The sequence below is a fragment of the Xyrauchen texanus genome, chromosome 35 (assembly GCF_025860055.1).
Source record: "Xyrauchen texanus isolate HMW12.3.18 chromosome 35, RBS_HiC_50CHRs, whole genome shotgun sequence".
Taxonomy (NCBI): domain Eukaryota; kingdom Metazoa; phylum Chordata; class Actinopteri; order Cypriniformes; family Catostomidae; genus Xyrauchen; species Xyrauchen texanus.
Window position 1 is genome coordinate 12,115,483 of NC_068310.1, and position 20,778 is coordinate 12,136,260.

The 20,778-nt window shown below is 41.5% G+C and overlaps 1 protein-coding gene across 3 annotated transcripts in view; it reads right to left on the reverse strand.

Moving 5' to 3' along the window:
• The window catches only part of LOC127628764 (contactin-4-like), a 168,002-nt gene that overhangs the window by 21,822 nt on the left and 125,402 nt on the right, over positions 1-20,778 (reverse strand). For all 3 annotated transcript variants that reach the window (XM_052105631.1, XM_052105630.1, XM_052105632.1), the window contains 3 exons: positions 17,676-17,805; positions 12,961-13,111; positions 1,546-1,673 (listed from right to left, as the gene is read on the reverse strand). In XM_052105631.1, the coding sequence (XP_051961591.1) occupies positions 1,546-1,673; positions 12,961-13,111; positions 17,676-17,805 (409 nt within the window). The remainder of the gene's footprint in view (positions 1-1,545; positions 1,674-12,960; positions 13,112-17,675; positions 17,806-20,778) is intronic.

Consider the following 20,778-nt stretch of genomic DNA (forward strand, 5'->3'; position numbering starts at 1 on the left):
CACACAGCTAGATTATTGCTTTAGTTATCATCATGCACCTTTTTCTTCATTGCTTCTCAAAAACATATTAAAACATACATCATACATTTATAACTTACATTATACATCATTTTTCATATAAAACACACAACAAACTGTATATCATATCTTTTACTCCACCTCTTTGATATTTCTGTAATAAAGCTGATTTATAAGGAATGTCAAAGAAAAGGGTCAGGCTGATGAAGCAGGCATTTTGCCTTCAATTTACAATGGTTGGATCATTATAGTGTAGTAATCTCTGGATTCCCTTGTGCTGAATTATTCATGCTTTTTCACAGACTGTGTCGAGGACCTCTTGCCGAGACGCCTCTAACACGGCAAATGTGAATTTTGCTGGAGAAATTTTATTTAAGCTATTTGCAAATTAACATGTCAAATGAACATGTATTCAGGAGCTTGCCTTTCATGTGAAAATGAGAATGAGAGAAGAAAGTGAGAGAGTTTCTACAGAAACCAGTCTCAAAAACAAGAGGGATCACCAAACTGCCATTTTAATGGATGCTGGTATTGTTCTCATCTCCTTTTCAGATGGGTGAAGAATCAACTGACTTGGGAAAAAAAAGCTGTTTTAGATGGATTCAACCTCTAATGAATCACAGCATGGTTATTCCCACACATATCATGCATCTCTAATGCAAGCCAAATAAATCAATTCCCCATTAACCACAAGCACAGTTCATTTAGAGAGTGTGGCTTGTGTGTGCTTTACTCTTGTGACAGAACAAGCTGCAGATCAGTAGTGCATCTTTATTTCATGTCGTACAAAATAATTGTATGTAATTATGTAAAAAAATATTGACACAGCAATGTCAATATTGCACAACAAAGTTAGGGACTTACATAACAGAAATAACTATCATGAACAAATCTATGTTTGTAAATTCTTGATTCTCACGAAACCTGCCTATGAAAACACCCTGGTCATATTTACCCCAAAACCAATACAAAAAAGAAAAAAAAAAAAAAAGAAAAACAATAATATTAAATTATATTTTACTTAAAGAAAATAAAGGGGGGAGGGGGGGTTGCAAAACGTCACAATGTAAAAATTCTTAGTGGCCTTATCCATTATTTGCATCATTGTCTATATGCAGAATATAATTTCTTATTTGTTTCTTTTGATTTTGGAGTGAAACTGGGGACAAGGACATGTTCTTGACAGGTTTTGTGAAAATCAACCCAAATAACTTACTTAGTTAAGTTTATTATTTTAATGTTTTAAACCCTGTTTATTTGTTGTCATAAAGCAAATAATCCTACAGAATTATGATCAAACATAATCACCCATGATTGACAATTACACCCTGAATGGTTAAAAATGCTTTTGAAGAACTGTCCACTGTAGTGGACATCATGCATCAGAAGGTTAAACCAAGCTGGTTGTAATACTCATGACATTCTTTTATCAAGTTACATAAGCATGCGATTTACCAGTGGTGTTTAGGAGCAAGTACTATATTTGGCTATCTTTCAGTATTTATCTACTGGAATGTTCCAGCATACCTTTGACTACTAGTGCACCAGCACTGCTTGCCACTCCAAACTGGTTTCTCGCCACACAAGTGTAGAGACCCGCATCGAGTTTGGTGATGTTGGATATCCGGAGACTGCCATTATCCAACACAGAGACTCTAGACAACAATATGACATGATGAAAGCTTTGCAATTCCGTCCATATAAACAAGGTCTAAAACCAGATATTATATTAATAATTAATTAATTTAATTTGACCAATTGTCACACATTATACATACATTTCTGCATATACATGGTGAAATTATTTATTTTTCACATATCCCAGCTAAGCTGGGGTCAGAGTGCAGGGTCAGCCATGATACGGCGCCCCTGGAGCAGATAGGTTCAAGGGCCTTGCTCAAGGGCCCAACAGTGGTGTCTTGGTGGTGTTGGGGCTTGAACCCACGACCTTCTGATCAGTAACCCAGAGCCTTAACCGCTGAGCCACCACTGCCCACCATTATTACATTAATTATCAATGTGCAATCAAAAATACAATAAAAATGAAACAGGTTATTGTCAGATTTCAGATTCACATACAGTAATAAAGCATAAGGAAAAATCAAAATGTAAAAGGTGCATTTATAATGAAATTACATAATTTATATTATAAACTAAACAAGATAATTTAATAATCGGATTTATCAGCATTTGATATCTATTAAATGCATGCACAATAAAACATTTCAAAGACAAACACATTTTACAGTAAGTGAATATAGAACAAAAATGTTTTCATGAATGAAGGCATTATTCTGAACTCCTTCCTCCTGCTAAAATATCTGATATATTCACTTTCAACTGATGATATAATCTCTTGCCTCAAAGGGAAACCTCAGTTTCCTCTGCAAATATAACTAGCACAACTTTCCACATCAAATAACAACAACATCCTGGCCTAGTTAATTTCTGCATTAAAACATTATTAGAATTCCAAATTATCTGTCCTTCTTATTGTTCATACCATTGTGCCCTTATGGAATTTAAAACACTGGCTTGGGCTTCACAGTGATGTGCACCAATCTCCGCCCTCTGTCCTCTGAAATCAACAAACTCTGGACGACTGGCTTTCCGTACTATTTTACAGTATCTCAATCACAAAGTTACTCTGTTGTTTTCACATACCTGTCAACACTCCCGTTTTTCCTGGGAGTCTCCCGTATTTCACACCCATCTCCGCCCCCTCCCGTTTTGTTATTTCTCACGGGAAACTCCCGTAATTTGTATGGCCCAAACCTCGTGATATGAATAATCACATCAATATATTATTCCAAGGTTGTCCAGTTGCCAGATCTTGTATGTAATGCATCCAACTCACACAATCGACACATCATACAAATTTCAACCATTTGTGATCTCAACCTGGCAACCTACAACCCAGTTGCACAACTTCCTGGGTAGTGGACGCAGGAAGTTGAATCAAGCATCTTTGGTAGATGAGAGGAGAATTGTTTTTTTTAAAAGTACATGTAAATATAACAACAGCTGGACGGAAAATTTAATTTCATATCTCATAGCCATATCGACAATGCCCATGCCTTTGCAAAGTGTGTCGCACTGATTTTAATATGCCTAAAGGTGGGAAATTTACATTACTCAGCACATTAAATCACAACGGTACAATGGTAAATGGTCTGCACTTATATAGCGCCTTTTTAACCTTAACGGTATTCAAAGCACTTTACACTGCGTCTCATTCACCCATTCATACACCAATGGTGGCAGAGCTGCCATGAAAGGTGCTAGCCTGCTATTGGGAGCAACTTGGGGTTCAGTGTCTTGCCCAAGGACACTTTGGCATGTGGAGTCATGTGAGCCGGGATTCGAATTACCAACCCTGTGATAAATGGCCGACCTGCTCTACCAACTGAGCCACAGCCGCCCCAATTTGTATGTATTTAGCCTGCTTCTGCCATCCAGCAGAATTGATTAACTGAGTTATTAATCAAATCTATTGTCAAGTTAAAATCTATTAAAATGTTTATCTAGACTCTATAATATGGGTTGGTATGCATTTGTACCGTGGATCATCTGATTGTGAAGTCTAGCGATGCATCTGAAGGATCTGGTTTAGCAGAGTCAAATAGACAGGACTATGTCATAACCAGCTGCGAATGCACCTGTGTGGCTCTGTATATGGATACAACTCAATTGACAGAGCAGCGTGAGCTTAAAGCAGGTGCGTTTTTACTCACAGACCGGTCTCAAGCTCTTAAACGTGCACCTCTGATCGTTGCAGCGCTGTGAGAATCAGTGAGAAGCAAGACACGAGGTGCGAAAACCATTTGAATTCAGCACAGAATTCTACATCACTACCCTTGAATTTACTATAGTAACACCAACTGTACTTTAGGCAGACATAGATTTATACATTACATTAATACATATTATCATATCACTACTTCATCTCTATTAAATTTGTCATAGGCTACATTAGGATAGTGAGGGAATAAAATAAATTTTTGTTAAAATTTTTATATTTTTTATTTATTGTTTTTACTCTACATGTGTTCAGATTAGGTCTACTGATTTTAATTACAAAAATGTCTTAGATTGTTTTATAGAAATCAGGTTACATCTATCCAGGGTAGTGATGAAGCATAACTTTCAAACATCATTCACATTGGGCGTCTAATACAAAACATTGTGATTTGTCATAAAACCCAAAAGAACTGACAATATTTGACAACATCTATGTTACAACTGCCACGACGCATATTGAGGTGGCATGTTATATGTCCTTTTTGGAGTTTGGCCATATAAATCACCATCCACTTTAGGGATGCTCCGATCGATCGGCCACCGATCAGTATCGGCCAATATTCACATCCTGTTGTTCATGTTGCAGAAGACACGTGGCTCCTTCAACACTTCAGCAGCACTGTCATGGCTTTACGGAGTGTGGGCAATAAAGGCATAGTGTTGAAAGACAACAAACTTGATTCAGCAGTTAAGAACGATGCAGTGGGAGAGGTATGGTGAATATGACATATTTGTGTACTGTACTGTTTATGTGACGTTTCACATCGACAAGGCAAAGGGAAAACAGCATGAGCTGTGAAACAGTCCTTATTATCGTTCATGGCGCCAACTTCTCAGTCTCCGCTGGGTATTAGCATCTCAGTAATAATGCGAGTTACAAGATGTGCTGTATTTCAAGCATCTTTTTTTAATTTCTCCCAATTTAACGGCTTTCTCAGCTTTCCTTTCATCTCTTTCCCTCAAGAGAGAGTGCATGTTCCCTTCATTAAAGTTCAAGCAGCATCAAGTGAAAAATTAACTATGAAGACAATCATCCAACTAAATGAAAATGCAGGGAAGGAATTTCTAAATATAATAATTCATTATACAATATTAAGCTACCATAATATGATGTATTAAATATAATGCAAAAATAAAATAAGGAATAGTAATAATTATATGAAATAATTACAATGACAAAAATGTCACATTCAGTTTAATTACACCTATGGGTTATCAGTCTTCAGTTTGACACTAAGCTTTATTTTTATAGGGCTCTCTACCTTAATATAGAGAATATTTTGTTAGCCTATACTTGTTTTAAATTCTTATAAAAAAAGCTTTTTAATATGTTTTTTAAACTTTTTTTTTGTCAGCAAAAACTAGGCAAATTGATATTACTGGGAAGAGGAAAATTAAATGAATAGTGACAGTGAGTAGAATGCTTACATACTGTATAGCCAGTTATTACAGATATCCTGATAAAAGGTGAAATGATTGGTATCAGTATCCGTATCGCCAGATCAGGTGACAAGAAGATCGGTTATCGGTATCGGCTGTAAAAATCCTGATCGAAGCATCCCTAATCCACTTGCATTGCAAGGACAAGAGCAGCTTGGATATTCTACTGTACCTATAGTCTCCTTTTATGTTCCATGGTCGAAAGAAAGTCATACAGCTTTGGAACTATATGACAGTGAATAAATGACAAAGTTAACAGTTTTAGGTGAAATATTCCATTATTGTAACACGTTTTACGTGAATTCTGTCACGATTCATGCTCGTTGAAGAGCTAAAATTATATAGTAAAGTTTAGCATTAACAAATTAATGCATTTTTAAGTTTCTAGCTTTTAACGCAAATGTAAAAAGTTACTGTAGAAGCTTAAGAGTTACTAGACAAGGCTGTAATCCTATTTGCATATTACAGTCAGCAGACTTCCAACAGGTGCATCATTATAAACAATATTACAACATGCTCCCTTCCCACATGATCATTATAGAAGCAGCCTGAAAAAGCTGATTTTACTCTTTCTCCTTCTCATCCTCCATCTCGCTCTCAGTGTCAGCAGTGCAACAATGTTTAATGAGAGACCCTGTCTCTCTAACCCACAGCTCTAGATGGTGGGTGGATGTTAGAACAAGGCTGATGGACAGTGATGACTACTTATGATTTTCTTCAAGCTCAAGAGTTCAATCTGACTCTCTCCATGGAGACGCAGAGCTGTGCTACTTAAATCCTCAATGGATTCATCTCAGTGTATGCTAATAAGAAATCTTAAATATGCTGCCATACATTTTAAAGCCTTTTCAAACTTTCTTGATCTGAATATATTAAGGGTCTCTGTTAGGATGTTTTGACCTGTTTTCAGATTCTGCCCAGTTCAATGCTGTCATATGAGGCTTATAACAGACCAGGTTTTGAAAGAACACACTTAAGCTAGCATCACACTAGCTGATTTTTCCAGAGATTTTCCAGTGTGAGCTTCATTAACATAATCACAGAAGAAGCATGCATTAGTGTCTGTCAGTGGGAGGTCATTAATCACTTGACCAGCAGGACTCCTTGATGATTTAATGGCTTTAAAAACTGAAAATGCACATCAGGCTTGCTTGAAAAAATCTTTCTATCGCCCAGGCGGTCTCTTGTTATCTTTTCAAGAGACCAATGAGCTTTTACTTTTACTGAAGAACTGAAAAGACGTCAAGCTAATCTGAACATTTTCATCGGTGATTGCACTAGATCAGTGATTCTCAAAGTGTGGGGCATGGAGGTATTGCAAGGGTGGCGCGGAAGACTGACCTGTCCTCAAACCACATTTACTTTCACACATTCAACAAAAAATAGTGAAAATACTCTTAAGAACAGATGTGTGCGATTTAGTTTCCTCTGTCTTTTCTCCAGACTTGCTTAAACTTTCACCTGGCACCGCTGCACGTCCTTCATGCGCAGCTCGACAGACCAAAGCGTTGATGTCACGTGCGCTCATGTAAACAAGGTCATTCTTGCATGCATACCAGTTTCAAATGAGTAACGAGGTGAATTAACACTTAAATTTCAGTCTGTTCCTCACACAACACTATCATATGGCTTCAGAAGAATTGAAATCTAAGGCATGAGTATTATGGATTACTTTAATGGTGCTTTTATGTGTGCTTTCAGAGCTTGGACAGCCACAAACACAATCCTCTCTTCCCTGAATCTTGTGTTTCATGGATGAAAAAAATAATACTGAATTTGAATGACGAGGGTGAGTAAATTATGGCGGTAAGGTCAGTTTTTATTAAAGTTTATCAGTATCATTAATCAGGTGTTATGCTCCAGAGGTCCTGACCACTACGGAAACAGCATGAAGACGGCGATGTCACATGATACTTATAAATTTTTTCAGCCCTGGCTAGGATGTGACTGCTGAAGCTTATTTCCATTCATCTATGAATCTTTGCAATTATACATTTTTATAAAAAAATAACCATTCTAGAGTAAAATTGTCTCCAATGAGATATAATGTATGCCCCCCGTCTCCAGGACCTCTTCTAGGGCCTGTAAAACCCCTAAATGTTCCTGAGATGGCGCACTCAGAAATACAGACGTTTGCTCCAGAGTTGGTAGCAAGAACACTGTGGAGGGCCGGGAGGATAATCCTTAGTTCTCCCTTTTCTTTTGCCCCAAATTGTCAATAAAAGAGCAATTTCCTCACTTCCTGGTCATCAGGCCATTCTCACGGCACCCCAGCACCAAAACTTTGCAGTCAGGCTCCCTGTACGCGGCCATCTCGCCTCCGGACCCACGACTGCCCAGCCCCGGTAGGCCAGCGCTGACAAGCCTCAAAGACGTCCCTACAGGACCTCCTCCTCTGTCTGTAACCCGCCCCCTGCCGGGTGTGCGGAGCAAGGTAAGTGCTTTGAGTTTTTCCTCAGCACCCAAGCCTCGGGATGCGCCTTTGCCTCCCGACGCACTATTACCTGCTCGTAGTTACCCCTCACATGGAGCTTAGCCTCATGGCTTGTGCTTCCCAGCCCATCGCCCATCAATTCGCCAGGCTCCTGCCTCGTTTGAGCGGTATTCGCTCCATGCCAATGCGCGGCGAAAACTGTAGCACTTTACGAGCAGAGATTTAGCCGTTTGATGGCCAGGCGTATCAGTACAAGGTCCTCCCCTTCGGCCTGTCCCTGTTCCCTCGCATCTTCACCAAGGTCGCAGAGGCAGCCCTTACCTCACTACGGGAAGTGGGCATCCGCATACTCAATTACCTCGACGACTGGCTCATCCTAGCACACTAGAGAGTTACTATGCGCCCACAGGGACCAGGTGCTCCTCAGCCATTTAGGGCTTCAGGTCAACTGGGAAAAAAGCAAGCTCTCTCCAGTTCAGATTATACCTTTTCTCGGTTTGGAGTTAGACTCAGTCTCAATGTCAGCGCGCCTCACAACTGAGCGCATGCAGTCAGTGCTCACGTGCCTCGCTCACTTCAAGCCAGACACAGCGGTTCCTCTCAAACGGTTCCAGAGGCTCCTAGGGCATATTGCATCCTCAGCCTTGGTCACGCCATTCAGGTTGATGCATATGAGACTGCTCCAGCACTGGCTTCAGACTCGAGTCCCGAGATGGGCATGGAGCCGTGGCACATACCGTGTGTTAATCACCCCTTCCTGCCATCAGACTTTCAACCCTTGGACAGTCTGTTTTCTAAAGACAGGAGTCCCCCTACAGCAGGTGTCCAGATGTGTCGTGGTCACCACAGATGCAGCTCAACTGGATTGGGGCGCTGTGTGCTACGGGGACGCTGCCACTGGCTCCTGGACGGGGCTCCACCTGCGTTAGCACATCAACTGCCTCGAGTTGTTGGCTGTACTCCTTGCCCTGCGGAGGTTTCTCCCGCTGATTTGGGGCAAGCACGTCTTGATCCAGATAGCACCGCCACCGTATCGTACATAAATCTCCAAGGTGGCGTACGCTCCCGTCACATGTCATAACTCGCCCGCAATCTCCTCCTTTGGAGTCAGCCGCGTAGCAGGTTGCTGCTCACCACTCACATCCCGGGGAGCGCAACAATACGGCGGATGCGCTATCGCGACAGGTCTCGCTTAGCGGAGAGTGGTCCAGCTGATCTGGGACTGCTTTGGCAGGGCACATATAGATCTCTTTGCCTCCCAAGACAACTCCCACTGCCCACTCTGGTACTACCTAACGGAGGCCCCTATCAGCACAGACGCGCTGGCACACAACTGGCCCCGGGGGCTGCGCAAGTACGCATTTCCCCAGTGAGCCTTCTTGCACTAGTGCTGTGCAAGGTCAGGGAGGACAAGGAAAGGTCATCTTAGTGGCTCCTTATTGTTCCATCAAGAGGGTTGGGGACCTGCAAGCATTCTCTATCAGCAACAATTGCCTGGAGTTCAGTCCGGCAGATGCTCACGTCATCCTAAGACCGTGACTAGGCTACGTGCCCAAGGTTCCTATGACCCCTTTTAGGGACCAGGTCGTGAACCTGTGCCCCGGGAGGAGGCAGACCCAGCCTCTTTGTTACTGTGTCCAGTACGTGCTTTGCGTATCTATGTGGACTGCACGCAAGCTCTTTGTCTGCTTTGGCGGACGGTGGAAAGGGAACGCCGTCTCCAAGCAGAGGTTATCTCATTGGGTTGTTGATGCTATTAGACATAATATATAATTTTCTTCATCAATCTTTACTCATATTGTAAAGGCTGCCTGATCTCATTACAATTACATTGTGAGAGTTTTGCCTTACGCGTATAGTGGTATTTCCGAGGGGAAATGTCCTGTTTGGTAGCAAAGGCAAGTAAAATTTTCAACAAAAACCTACCTCCCTACTCTAAACCTTAAACCAAATTGTTGGTGTGTATACTTATATCTAACACAACTAGATGCATTAGACATAATATAAAACTTTCTTCATCAATCTTTACCCATATTGTAAAGGCTGACTGATCTTAAGACAACTACATTGTGAGAGTTTTGACTTAGGCGTATATTGGTAGTTCCGAGGTGAAATGTCCTGTTTGGTACCAAAGGCAAGTCAAATTTTCAACAAAAACCTACCTCCCTACTATAAACCTAATATAAAACCTACCCAATAGTGTTATAAAAGCAAATGTGACACACAAAATTTAATTGCTGAAGCAACTTTTGTGGTGATTTTATGAAACTTTTTGGTCAAGCCTCAACTCTTGTAGTCTTCAGGACTCGAACCCAGTAGTTTTAAAGTTGCGTGAAAACTCTTTTGATGTCATAAGATAGCATTGTGTGGAACAGGGCAAAAAGTATGTTTATGAACTGATAATGTGTCCTCAGTTCATTTGTGCGAAAGTCAGTGGTGGACAGTAACGAAGTAAATGTAATTCGTTACTGTACTTAAGTAGCTTTTTTGCGTATCTGTACTTTACTGAAGTATTTAAATTTGGGGAAGCTTTTACTTTAACTCCACTACATTTCAAAGTCAAATATCTTACTTTTTACTCTACTACATTTTCAAAATCAGTCGTTCCTTTTTATTTATGAGTGGATAAAAACGTAACTGGTCAAAGGAGCCACAAATCACAGTACAGCGCGCGCAGGCTTTTTTTTTAACTTTCCTTGGCGGCATCTACTAAGCGCGAACCAGGGGTGCGTTTCCCAAAAGCATCGTTAGCCAACTATGGTCGCAAGTTCCGTCGTTATCATCATAGTTCAACGAGTCGGTGTTTCCCGAAACCATCGTTCCAACGAACATTCGCAAACAGCATCGCAGAGTTGTGTGGTTGGAAGGACAGCTCTCGACCTGTGGTTAGAAGCAGAGTTTCTTGTTATTATAACATGTGGGCTTAATAAATTATTATCTTGAGCCAAATAAGCAAGATGACATTCAGTACAATCAGTATCTTTTATTTAGAAGACATACAAATGTCCTTTATGTCTTTTAGTTTATCAATAGATTTAAAGCACCGTTTTTGAAGAGTGCGCATGTGTGAACGTGCTCTAGTGCGTAAGAACGAGCCTATGATTGAATCTGGAAATAAAGCAAATAACTGAGACAAATATGAGATAGTCCTCAGATGACATGTCCGTAATTTATAGCAAAACATCTAGCATTAATTCGATCGCAAACAGATTCATTAAAAGTATTTTTTACTCCACCACATGTGTGACATCATTAACCAACATGGTTGAACAATCAATTTGCGACAATACGGTTTCGGGAAACAGTCGTGACTAGCAAGTTGATTTCTTCAACAGTGCATCGTACCCCAGAGCTGTTAAATATGAGAGTTGCGAACATAGACGGTTGCGACAGTGATCTCGCCGCCGCGCGGTCACGTGATTCGTGTAGCTCTCAATAGTTCCAAAAAAATTGCGTTGCCAATGATTTTAAGAGGGCAGAGAGCAGCAGCTATTATTGCAGCAATTATCGGTAAATATTGACGCATAATGTACATTGCTTATTATGTTGACACTAAAATGACTTGCATAATAGCATTTTTTTTCTGGGGAGTAGCAGAAACACTGCATTAATACGTTTTTGTGTTTAATTTTGGAGGGAAATTGGCTGCTATTATAATATATATTATAATATATATATATTTATATATATTCTATGTATGTGTGTGCGTGGCGTGTGTGTGTGTATATATATGTGTGTGTGTGTGTGTATATATATATATATATATATATATATATATATATATATTTAATGGCGTTGTGCAGGTTTATGTGAACGTATCATAACATTAGGATGTTAATAATTATGACCATAGACACTCGAGAAAAATATATACAGTAAATACTGTAATATTATACCTTATGGGAACAGTCCCTTCCCTCCAAAATTAAACACACAAAAATTTTATTCAATTCAAATATATATATATATATATATATATATATATATATACACACACATCTGACTAATTAATGTCATTTTATTAATAGATTGGTGTGCCAAGAGTGACATTAGTCTTCATGTAGACTGAGTTAAGCAAGAGTCTTGTGACAAATTATAATAGGACATTATGGCCATAAAAAATCATAGTACTTGGATACTTAAGTACATTTGAAGGCAAATACTTTTGTACTTTTACTCAAGTGAATGTTTAAAGGCAGCACTTCTACTTTTACTTGAGTAATATTTTACCTTGAGTATCTTTACTTTAACTCAAGTACATGGTATGTGTACTTCGTCCACCACTGGCGAAAGTGAATAAATGTTCACTAGCACCTCTAGTGTTCATTTCACCAGGAAACTGCCACAATATGTACAATGAGTCACGTAAATTTAGCAAACAATTTTGGTATCTTGAAGTGATTCTATGAGTCCAGGTTAGGAAGAGGGGTCATATTGTGAGGAATAACATTTTCATTGATGTTTTAAGATAAAAGAGTTCATACTATATAAACAAATTTCCAAACTTAAAACTTCCTCCCTAGTCCAAAAAGACCATTTATTAACAAGACGCTAGGATGACTTGCTCTAATATACTCTGGTTTTAGACGTCAAAAACCACCAACATTTACAAATCAGCTTTATTTTTAACAAGGTCCTTGATCATTTCAGTCTGATGATTGAAGTTTGTGTGGCATATTTCAGCACAGATTGTTTAATGAATCTGTCACACTGTAATGCAGACATTGCAAAGAGGCTGATCTTAAATTATGGGATGAGTTAAAATATTTAATATTATTAATTTTTGGCACAACAATTTTTTATTATTTGATTTGTACTGTAAGAGGACCTCAGGAAAGACAAATAAAATTATTGAAAATATATGACATGACCTCAATACTTATTTAAACACAACACCAACAACAACAAAAACAAAAACAAAAATGGCATTTGTATGTAGTCTTACAGATGTAAACGTAACGTGACAAAACTAAGCACAATCAGATTACAATTTATGAAACTGCAAATTCAATGATCAGTGGTTGGTTGATCATACATATTTGTGTCAATGCTTTTCTGTGACCTACATAGTGTTTTTTGTCTACATCAAATACTGTATATGCAAATGAAGCAATCATTATATTTTGATGTAATTAATCAACCCTTTGTGGTGATTATTTACATGCATTTTGAGTGTCTCTCGGAAAATACATTTGTAATCTCAAGAGACTAACCTGCTAAAATAAAGGTATATATAGTATCTTGGCAGATGTGATGGTAAAAAATACCTATGGCTCTCTCGCAGGGCTTCTTTGCCTTTCCTCCAGGAGATCATCCCATGTGGGGACATGCGGGGCCTGCACTCAATCAAAACATCTCCACCCTGCCGAGCCAATGTCTGTGACTTCAGCACACTGTTGGAGAAATCTGGTTTCACTGCTGAGGTGAGGAGAAAAAACATGTTGTAAAATATTGAAACTGAGACAGAGAGGCAGACAGACAGACAGATAGAAAATACAAAAAAATATCAAAACAAGTGGTCTTTATTTTAACCTTGTGCGACCCTGCATCCTCATAAGTGTAATTTTTTTAAAAAAATTCAGTATATGCTATGCTATGCATAATTTAATTTCATTTAAAACAATTGATCTAAGTTCAGGGCACTCTGGGTAACAGTAACAGGTTAAACTATAGTTATGTGACAAAAAACATGGTGCCAATCACAGCAGAGTTTGTCTTTGGGAGAAAAACCAACAAAACTACATCTGGTAAAATTTTTGTGATTTATCTTGAAATGGCAGAACGTTGAGATTTTATTGACAAGTAGAACATTTTTTATTTAAATCAAGTGAAATAATTTTTATTTGTATAGGTTTTTAATTTTTAATTTTCCCATTACACATTCTTCCAAAGCAGCTTTACAGAAAGTCACCTATAATGTCTGTAATGTCCCATAAACCTATATATATGTAATCAACACTCCTGAACACATAGCCTAATACAAAATTTAATAACTGATTTTTGACTTTGTATGGCTTAGTATTGTTTTAAATTTCACAACTTAGCCCCGCTAAGTATGACATCAGTTTTGTGTATGTTTAATAGGGGCTACTTACAAATCAAAAAGGGAAATGGAAAATGCACACAGCAGTCACACTCGGGTCTCAGAAAGTTAAAGAAAGTTCAATAATAATAAAAAACATTTTGATTTACAGTAATAAATAAATACAAATATTTTGACACTTTCTGGTTCTGATCAAATGTTAGTGGGACATGTCCATATTTAATGTGATATACTACTACTCCTGTTCTTCTGCTACAGTAGGACACCTGAGTGAACTTGAGGGGAACAGACTTCATACATCCTCTAAAACTCACCTTGAAACCAGTTGATTAAAAGTAATTGCAAGTTCTCCATCTGTTGCTCACTTCGACGTTGTGTCGAAGAAGTGACACTAGGGGTCTCTCTTGAGAGCCTCGCGCGTCTCTGAACTTTACAACATGTTTTTTTTCCTCACCTCAGCAGTGAAACCGGATTTCTCCAGTTGATTAAAAGTAATTGCAAGTTCCCCATCTGTTGCTCACTTCGACGTTGTGTCGAAGAAGTGACACTAGGGGTCTCTCCTGAGAGCCTCGTGCATCTCTGAACTTCAGAAAAGGTCAATGAGATACTGGCAGACAGAATTTGCATGTCCCTCCCCCGGACATACAGGTATAAAGGGAGGGAAATATGCTTCTGTCCATTCAGATTTTTCCTTCGGAGCCGAGAGGTTGTGTGATCAGCGAGCTACATTCACTGACTGTTCCATTCATCTCTACAGAGGGTATGCTGTTGGATCTATGGCAAATATTAGCGGCTTTATCCTTCTCTGCATGGCAGTGCAGTTCGGTCAGTGCTTTCATCCCTGCAATAGAGGTTGGAGGGGAGGCTGTCCCCCTCCACCTTGAAGGTGTATGTAGCCGCTATCGCGGCCCACCACGACGCAGTGGATGCCAAGTCCTTGGGCAAACACGACTTGATTATCAGGTTCCTTAGAGGCGCCCTGAGGCTGAATCCTCCCCGGCCAAGCCTGTTCCCCTCCAGAGATCTCTCAGTGGTCCTCTCAGGCCTTTAGATACCCCCCTTAAAGCTGCTTGAATCAGTTGAGCTCAAGGTCCTCTGCCCTCCTGATCATGCTCACTTCCATCAAGATGGTTGGGGACCTGCAAACGTTCTCTGTCAGTGACTCCTGCCTGGAGTTCGGTCCGGCAGACACCCATGTCGTCCTAAGACCATGACAGCTACGTGCCCAAGGTTCCTATGACCCCCTTCAGGGACCAAGTAGTGAACCTGCAAGCGAAGCTGCCCCGGGAGGAGGCAGACCCAGCCTTTTTTTTGTTGTGTCCGGTGCGTGCTTTGCGTACTTATTTGGACCACACGCAGAGCTTTAAATGTTCTGGGCAGCTCTTTGTCTGCTTTGGTGTACAGCGGAAAGGGACAGCTGTCTCCAAACAGAGGCTTTCCCACTGGGTTGTTGATGCCATAGTATTGGCCATGCAGGTTCGAGCACACTCGACCAGAAGTGTGGCATCCTCCTGGGCACTGGCCAATGGCACCTCCCTAGCAGACATATGCAGAGCAGCAGGCTGGGCAACACCAAATACCTTTACGAGATTTTACAATCTCAGGGCTGATTCGGTCTCGTCCCGTGTTTTCTCAGGTCCGAGCCGGTAGAACTCGGTAACGCGGAACAACTGACCGGGTGTACCGATTGCACCTAGTGACTTTCCCCTCCACTGAGATGATCCAGTGCACTCTTATCCCAGGAGATCCCACTAACTCGGCTCCCTGGATGACTCCTCCCTAGCCCTCTGTTCCGCGAATTCAGTGGAGGAATTCCTCGACCAGACCCACTACAGGTACTGAAACTACTCTGTACTGGAATATGTGCTCCACAGGACAGGCCCATGTGTGGATTAATACCCCTGTGTGTATTTTCCATGGTACGGTCCCCCTGAGGGCGGACCCGTGTCTCCCATGGGCAGTCCCCGCTGTCCCCCGGTCGCCATGTTTGTAGCAACTCCTCCCTGGCAGCAGGTAGGATCTGCCTCCGCGCCATTTCCACATATGGCCTGAAAACACATGTGATATATTCCGCCACTCTTTACCTTCCCCCCAGCCTGGGCAGGTGGTGGTCTCTGCGGGGTCTTTTCCCCCTGAAAGAATAGGAGTTGGAAAAAAATGCCTTCCCCAATGCGTGTGATAGCATTAAGATGGCCCCAGCCACTTTTAATCTATGTGAGAAACATAGAGAGAGAAAAGGCGCGGCTGGCACAGCACGTCGCTTTGTTCCCCCCTTCGGGGTGCCGGGAACCTAAAAGGTTTATGATGATTTTATGGAGCCTTGGGGAAGGGTACGTGCAGTCTGAAGCAGCCTGTCGCATTGGCACGCAACTACCTGCCCGCACCTGCATCAGCAGCGCACATACACGTTCAGTGATGGCGTGATTGAATATGGACCCCTAGTGTCACTTCTTCGACACAACATCGAAGCGAGCGACAGACGGGGAACGTCTAAGTTACTGTTGTAACCTCCATTCCCTGATGGAGGGAACGAGACGTTGTGTCCTCCCGGCCACGACGCTGAACAGAGCCACTGTTATGGCTGAACCTCATTCTCGGGGTCCGAGGGAGGGACATGCAAATTCTGTCTGCCAATTTCTCATTGCCTTTTCTCAAGTTCAGAGATGCGCGAGGCTTTCAAGAGAGATCCCTAGTGTCGCTTCTTCGACACAACATCACGTTCACTCCATCAGGGAAAGGAGGTTACAACAGTAACCTAGACGTTAGTTCTGAGAAAAAGACTAGCATCATGTATTTGCACTTGGTTTGATATTTTGTATTTTCTACTACAATGAATTTCATTAATTTTACTGTGGTTTAAGTGTCCAAATACTTTTCAGGGTCACTGTAGATCGACAAAATAGGATAAATAAATGTTCTTCCACACAGCTGTCAAATTTCTTTGTCTCTATCTTGTTCCCTTTTTGCTAAAACTCATCATCTACTCACTTTCCAAAGGGGGACAAAGAGGGTGTTTTAAATGTGATATACTCACTTAAGAGCACTCAAGAGCTGCACACTATCCCCCACACAGCAAGTAAAACCGAGTCAAGCCAGCCAGCACAAATCTTAAGACTTTAAATTGCGAAGAATGTCCACCTCACATCTCCCCTAGGCAGCAATTTCAGCGCACTAGACTTTCCTGCCTGTTTGGCATCCATCTGCACTCAGCGCTGACAGCATCAAAGCACCCATTGTGCTGACAAATGACAGGTCCAGGGAATAGAGCACTTCTCTCATCTGCTGCATGATAAAATGGCCTCAAACGTCAACTCCTTTAATCTTCACCACAGAGATGGGTTTGATCACTGATCCTGTCAAACGCTATTCTGCTCCTTATAATAGCGGGTCAACTGTTTTTAAATGCATTGTAAAAGGCTGTAGTAAAAATTATGAGAACGAATATAAAACTATTGCTAAACAGCACTGCTGCGTCTTAATAAAACAGACTTCAGATCAGTTTTTTCTATATACTATTACAATTTTCATTTCAAATAATCATGTAACAGCTTAAAGTTTTATAATTTTAAACTTTTAAAATAACGTTTTGAAGCCTTTTTTCTGTTCAGTTCTGTTCTGCTCCATCTAAATGCTTTTGGACACATTTTTTGGGATGTGCAAATCTACATATTTTCAAAATAAAGCAGTTGATGGTTTTTTTTTGAATGACTAGTTTTAGTTTTTCACATCCCAATAGTGTTTGTAAGTGTCATTTATCCAAATCACAGACAGGATTACACATTTACTTGTACACATATATTGCATCTAAACAATAGTATTGGCTACATCTTATAAATCATTAAAACAATTTAGCAGCTACACACTTTTGGTTGGCTCTCTTTCACTGCATATGTTTTTAAGAAAATCAACCTTGAAATTCGTGATCAAGCATTCCCTTACCGATGACTCTGAGTTCAGCGTTAGCAAACACTCGGCCATGTCGATTCTCAGCGATGCACTGGTACATCCCTGTATCTGACAGGGTTAGACTGCTGATAGACAATGCCCCATTTATAACCTGGATTCTGTCCTGGAAACATAACAAGCCTACAATGAGATGAAACTCAATATATAAATACACAATCTTTCTGCAATAGAGAGACAAACACATTTCAAAAGGCATCTCACAGAGTTTCTGCACTTTGCTTGAACCAGTGTAAACACAGACATTTTTAAAACTGAAGAGATGCAAATTTCCTCCCTCCTTTTCTGGAAACTGTATATGCACAAATGATTCAGATAAAAAAAAAATGCATTCTTCTAAATGGATAGTCCTGGTTCTGGATGCTGATTGGTCAATAGAGCATTCTAGCCATGCAAAAATATGTAATATAATAACAGCTCTGACACAAAACACCTATTCACTTAGCTGCTGTATATGTCACTAACTGCACAGCACTCACAGAATAATGTTCTGCAGTTTACATGTCAGGGACTATATATTCTAGCTGAAGAATAGCACTTAATGCATTTGCTTAATACAATAATTTTGAATGAATAACATGTCCTTAATATTTGTGCAGTATTTTTTTAGTCATTTTGTCGCAGAAATACATTTTGAGCAATTTGTGTTTAGTAAAATGGAAAGCATTTAAATTATTAAATTAGCCAACATTTAAATTATTATTTAACAGTTTGGAGTAGAAACATAATAATTATTAAATGTTTTTTTAAATTTTTGAGCATAAAACTCAAAATGTGTTTTGGGGTCAAAGTGACTGAAAATAATGGAGTAGCAGGTCATATTTTATAAAAGCAATAAGGCACTATTGGAAATATAGTAACAACTGAAAAGGTAACTACTCCACTGTGCTACTCGTGCCTGACAACAAACCCTTTCTCACTCCCAAAGTGTCAAATACTGGAAAAGTTTCCCTCCTGTTCTATCCTACTCATGTTTTGACTGGTCATGTTTGCTTTCAGACATTCCTAGAGACAATTAAAATCATTAAGCTTGTGTCTAAAATTTGCAAACAAGCGCATGAAGTTAAAGCCTACAGTTACCATTTTTTGTGGGTTGTGGGATATTTGGTGGCCGTTTAGCCAAAAACGTACATCAAGCCCTGGCTGTGATGACACAGGTTAAATATAATTCATATCAAATGGAGTTCCCCTTCTATCACTCACTCGACATTGTGTCTATGTAGTGACACTAGGGGTCTCTCTTGAGCGCCTCAGCTACCTCTAATCTTTGAGAAAAGGCCAATGGGAATTGGCAAACAGAATTTGCATGCCCCTCCATTGGACATACGGGTATAAAAGGAGGGAAGCGTGTGCTGTTCAGACAGATTTTTTCTTCGGACCCGAGTGGTTGTGTTTCAGCAAGCTGAGTAAAACCCCCTGCTGTTCCACTTACCTCTAAAGAGCATACGCTGCGCATTTCGGCACATTTCAGCAGCTTTTCTCTTCTTCTGCATGCCAGTGCTTCGACAGCCCTCTAAAAGTGTATATATATTTCTCTAAAAGAGTAAACACATTGACGTTGAATGTCTTTTTAAAGACGCTTCTTTTTTAAGATGCCCTTCAGTGGTTTGTGTCATTCCTGGATGCGGTCGTTACCTCGCTGATTCTGTCAGCCATGGGCGGTGCCTCACGTGTCTGGGCAGAGATCACACAGAGGCAGAGTTTGTGGATGGCTCATGTTCTCACTGCAAGAACATGACCATGGCAACATTGCACTCACGGCTTTCCTTCTTCTGGGGAAAAGCCACTCTAGCCGCCCCACGTGTCGTGCCCTCTACCCACGGGTAAATGGCCGGTGTGGCTGGTGATTTTGGGAATTTATTGGCCGCGGTTTCACCTTACGGCCAGTCTGATGTCACTTTCAGAGCCCCCGAGCTGGATGAGAGTTTCGCCGCTGCATCAGAGAGTGTATTGGTGGAATTGAGGACTCGACTGGGCTAGCGCCTTTGGGTGTGCCGGCCCAGACTGAGGCCGAAGCCGAGCTGTCCGCTATGCTTGCCCGGGCTGCTGCAAGTGTCGGGCTGGACTGGAACCCTCCGTCCTCCCATCAGCCCTCGTGGCTAGACGATTGGTTCCTGGGTTTGGGGTGCCACTCACAGCCATGCACCCCCGGTTCCTTTCTTCTCAGAGGTGCATGATTAGCTGAAGAAGTCGTAGAGGGCATCATTCGCTGCCCGAAACCGACTTACTAGCTCGTCTGCTCTCAATACCCTTGATGGAACTCCCCTAGGTGGATAAGGCACCTGGAGGGATTGACCGTCACTCCCCTTCAACTCCTGTAGGTTGACGTCATCTCTGGTGACCGCTGGACAGGCTGCCTCCGCCCTGCATGCCATGGCCCTCCTGCAAGTCGACCAGGCCAAAGTGCTAAAAGAACTGCACCTGGGTAATCCTAATCCTGATGTGCTGCAAGAACTGCGCTAGACGACTGACCTCGCGCTTCAGGCCATGAAGGCCACAGCGCACGCACTTAGACAGGCGATGGCCACCCTCATGGTCCAGGAACGTCACCTGTGGCTGAAGTTGAGGACGTTGCCCAGCAGTTCTCGGCGGTGAAGAAACAGACTGAGGCCATTCAACACATCTTGCCACGCCGCAGCTCAAGATCCCGCGTTCCGTCTGCTTGGAGAGGGCATCCCCCTGTGGTGGTGAAAACACAGGCAGTTCTGCCCCAGCCTGGTCCCAGCTCTCAGCACCAATGTAGATCTCCCCGCAGGAATCGGACGCCCCTTGTATCACGAACCACCTTCGGAAACCCAGAAGGCTCCCAAATGCTCCTGAGACAACCCATGGAGAGAGACGTCTGCCACAGAGCTGGTATCCAGACCACACCATCCCCCGATGGAGAGCCTGGTGGAGAACCTTGTGTTTCCTTTCCTTTGTTTCCTCACTCCCTAGGTCACTTAGCCGGTGACCACATCTGCCATTCTCACGGCGATCAGACACAGAGCACCAACTCAAACCTTCCGCCTTCACGTGCCCAACTGCACCACACTCGTACTTCAGGCCGGCAGGTGGTGACGAGTCTAGAGGTCATCTC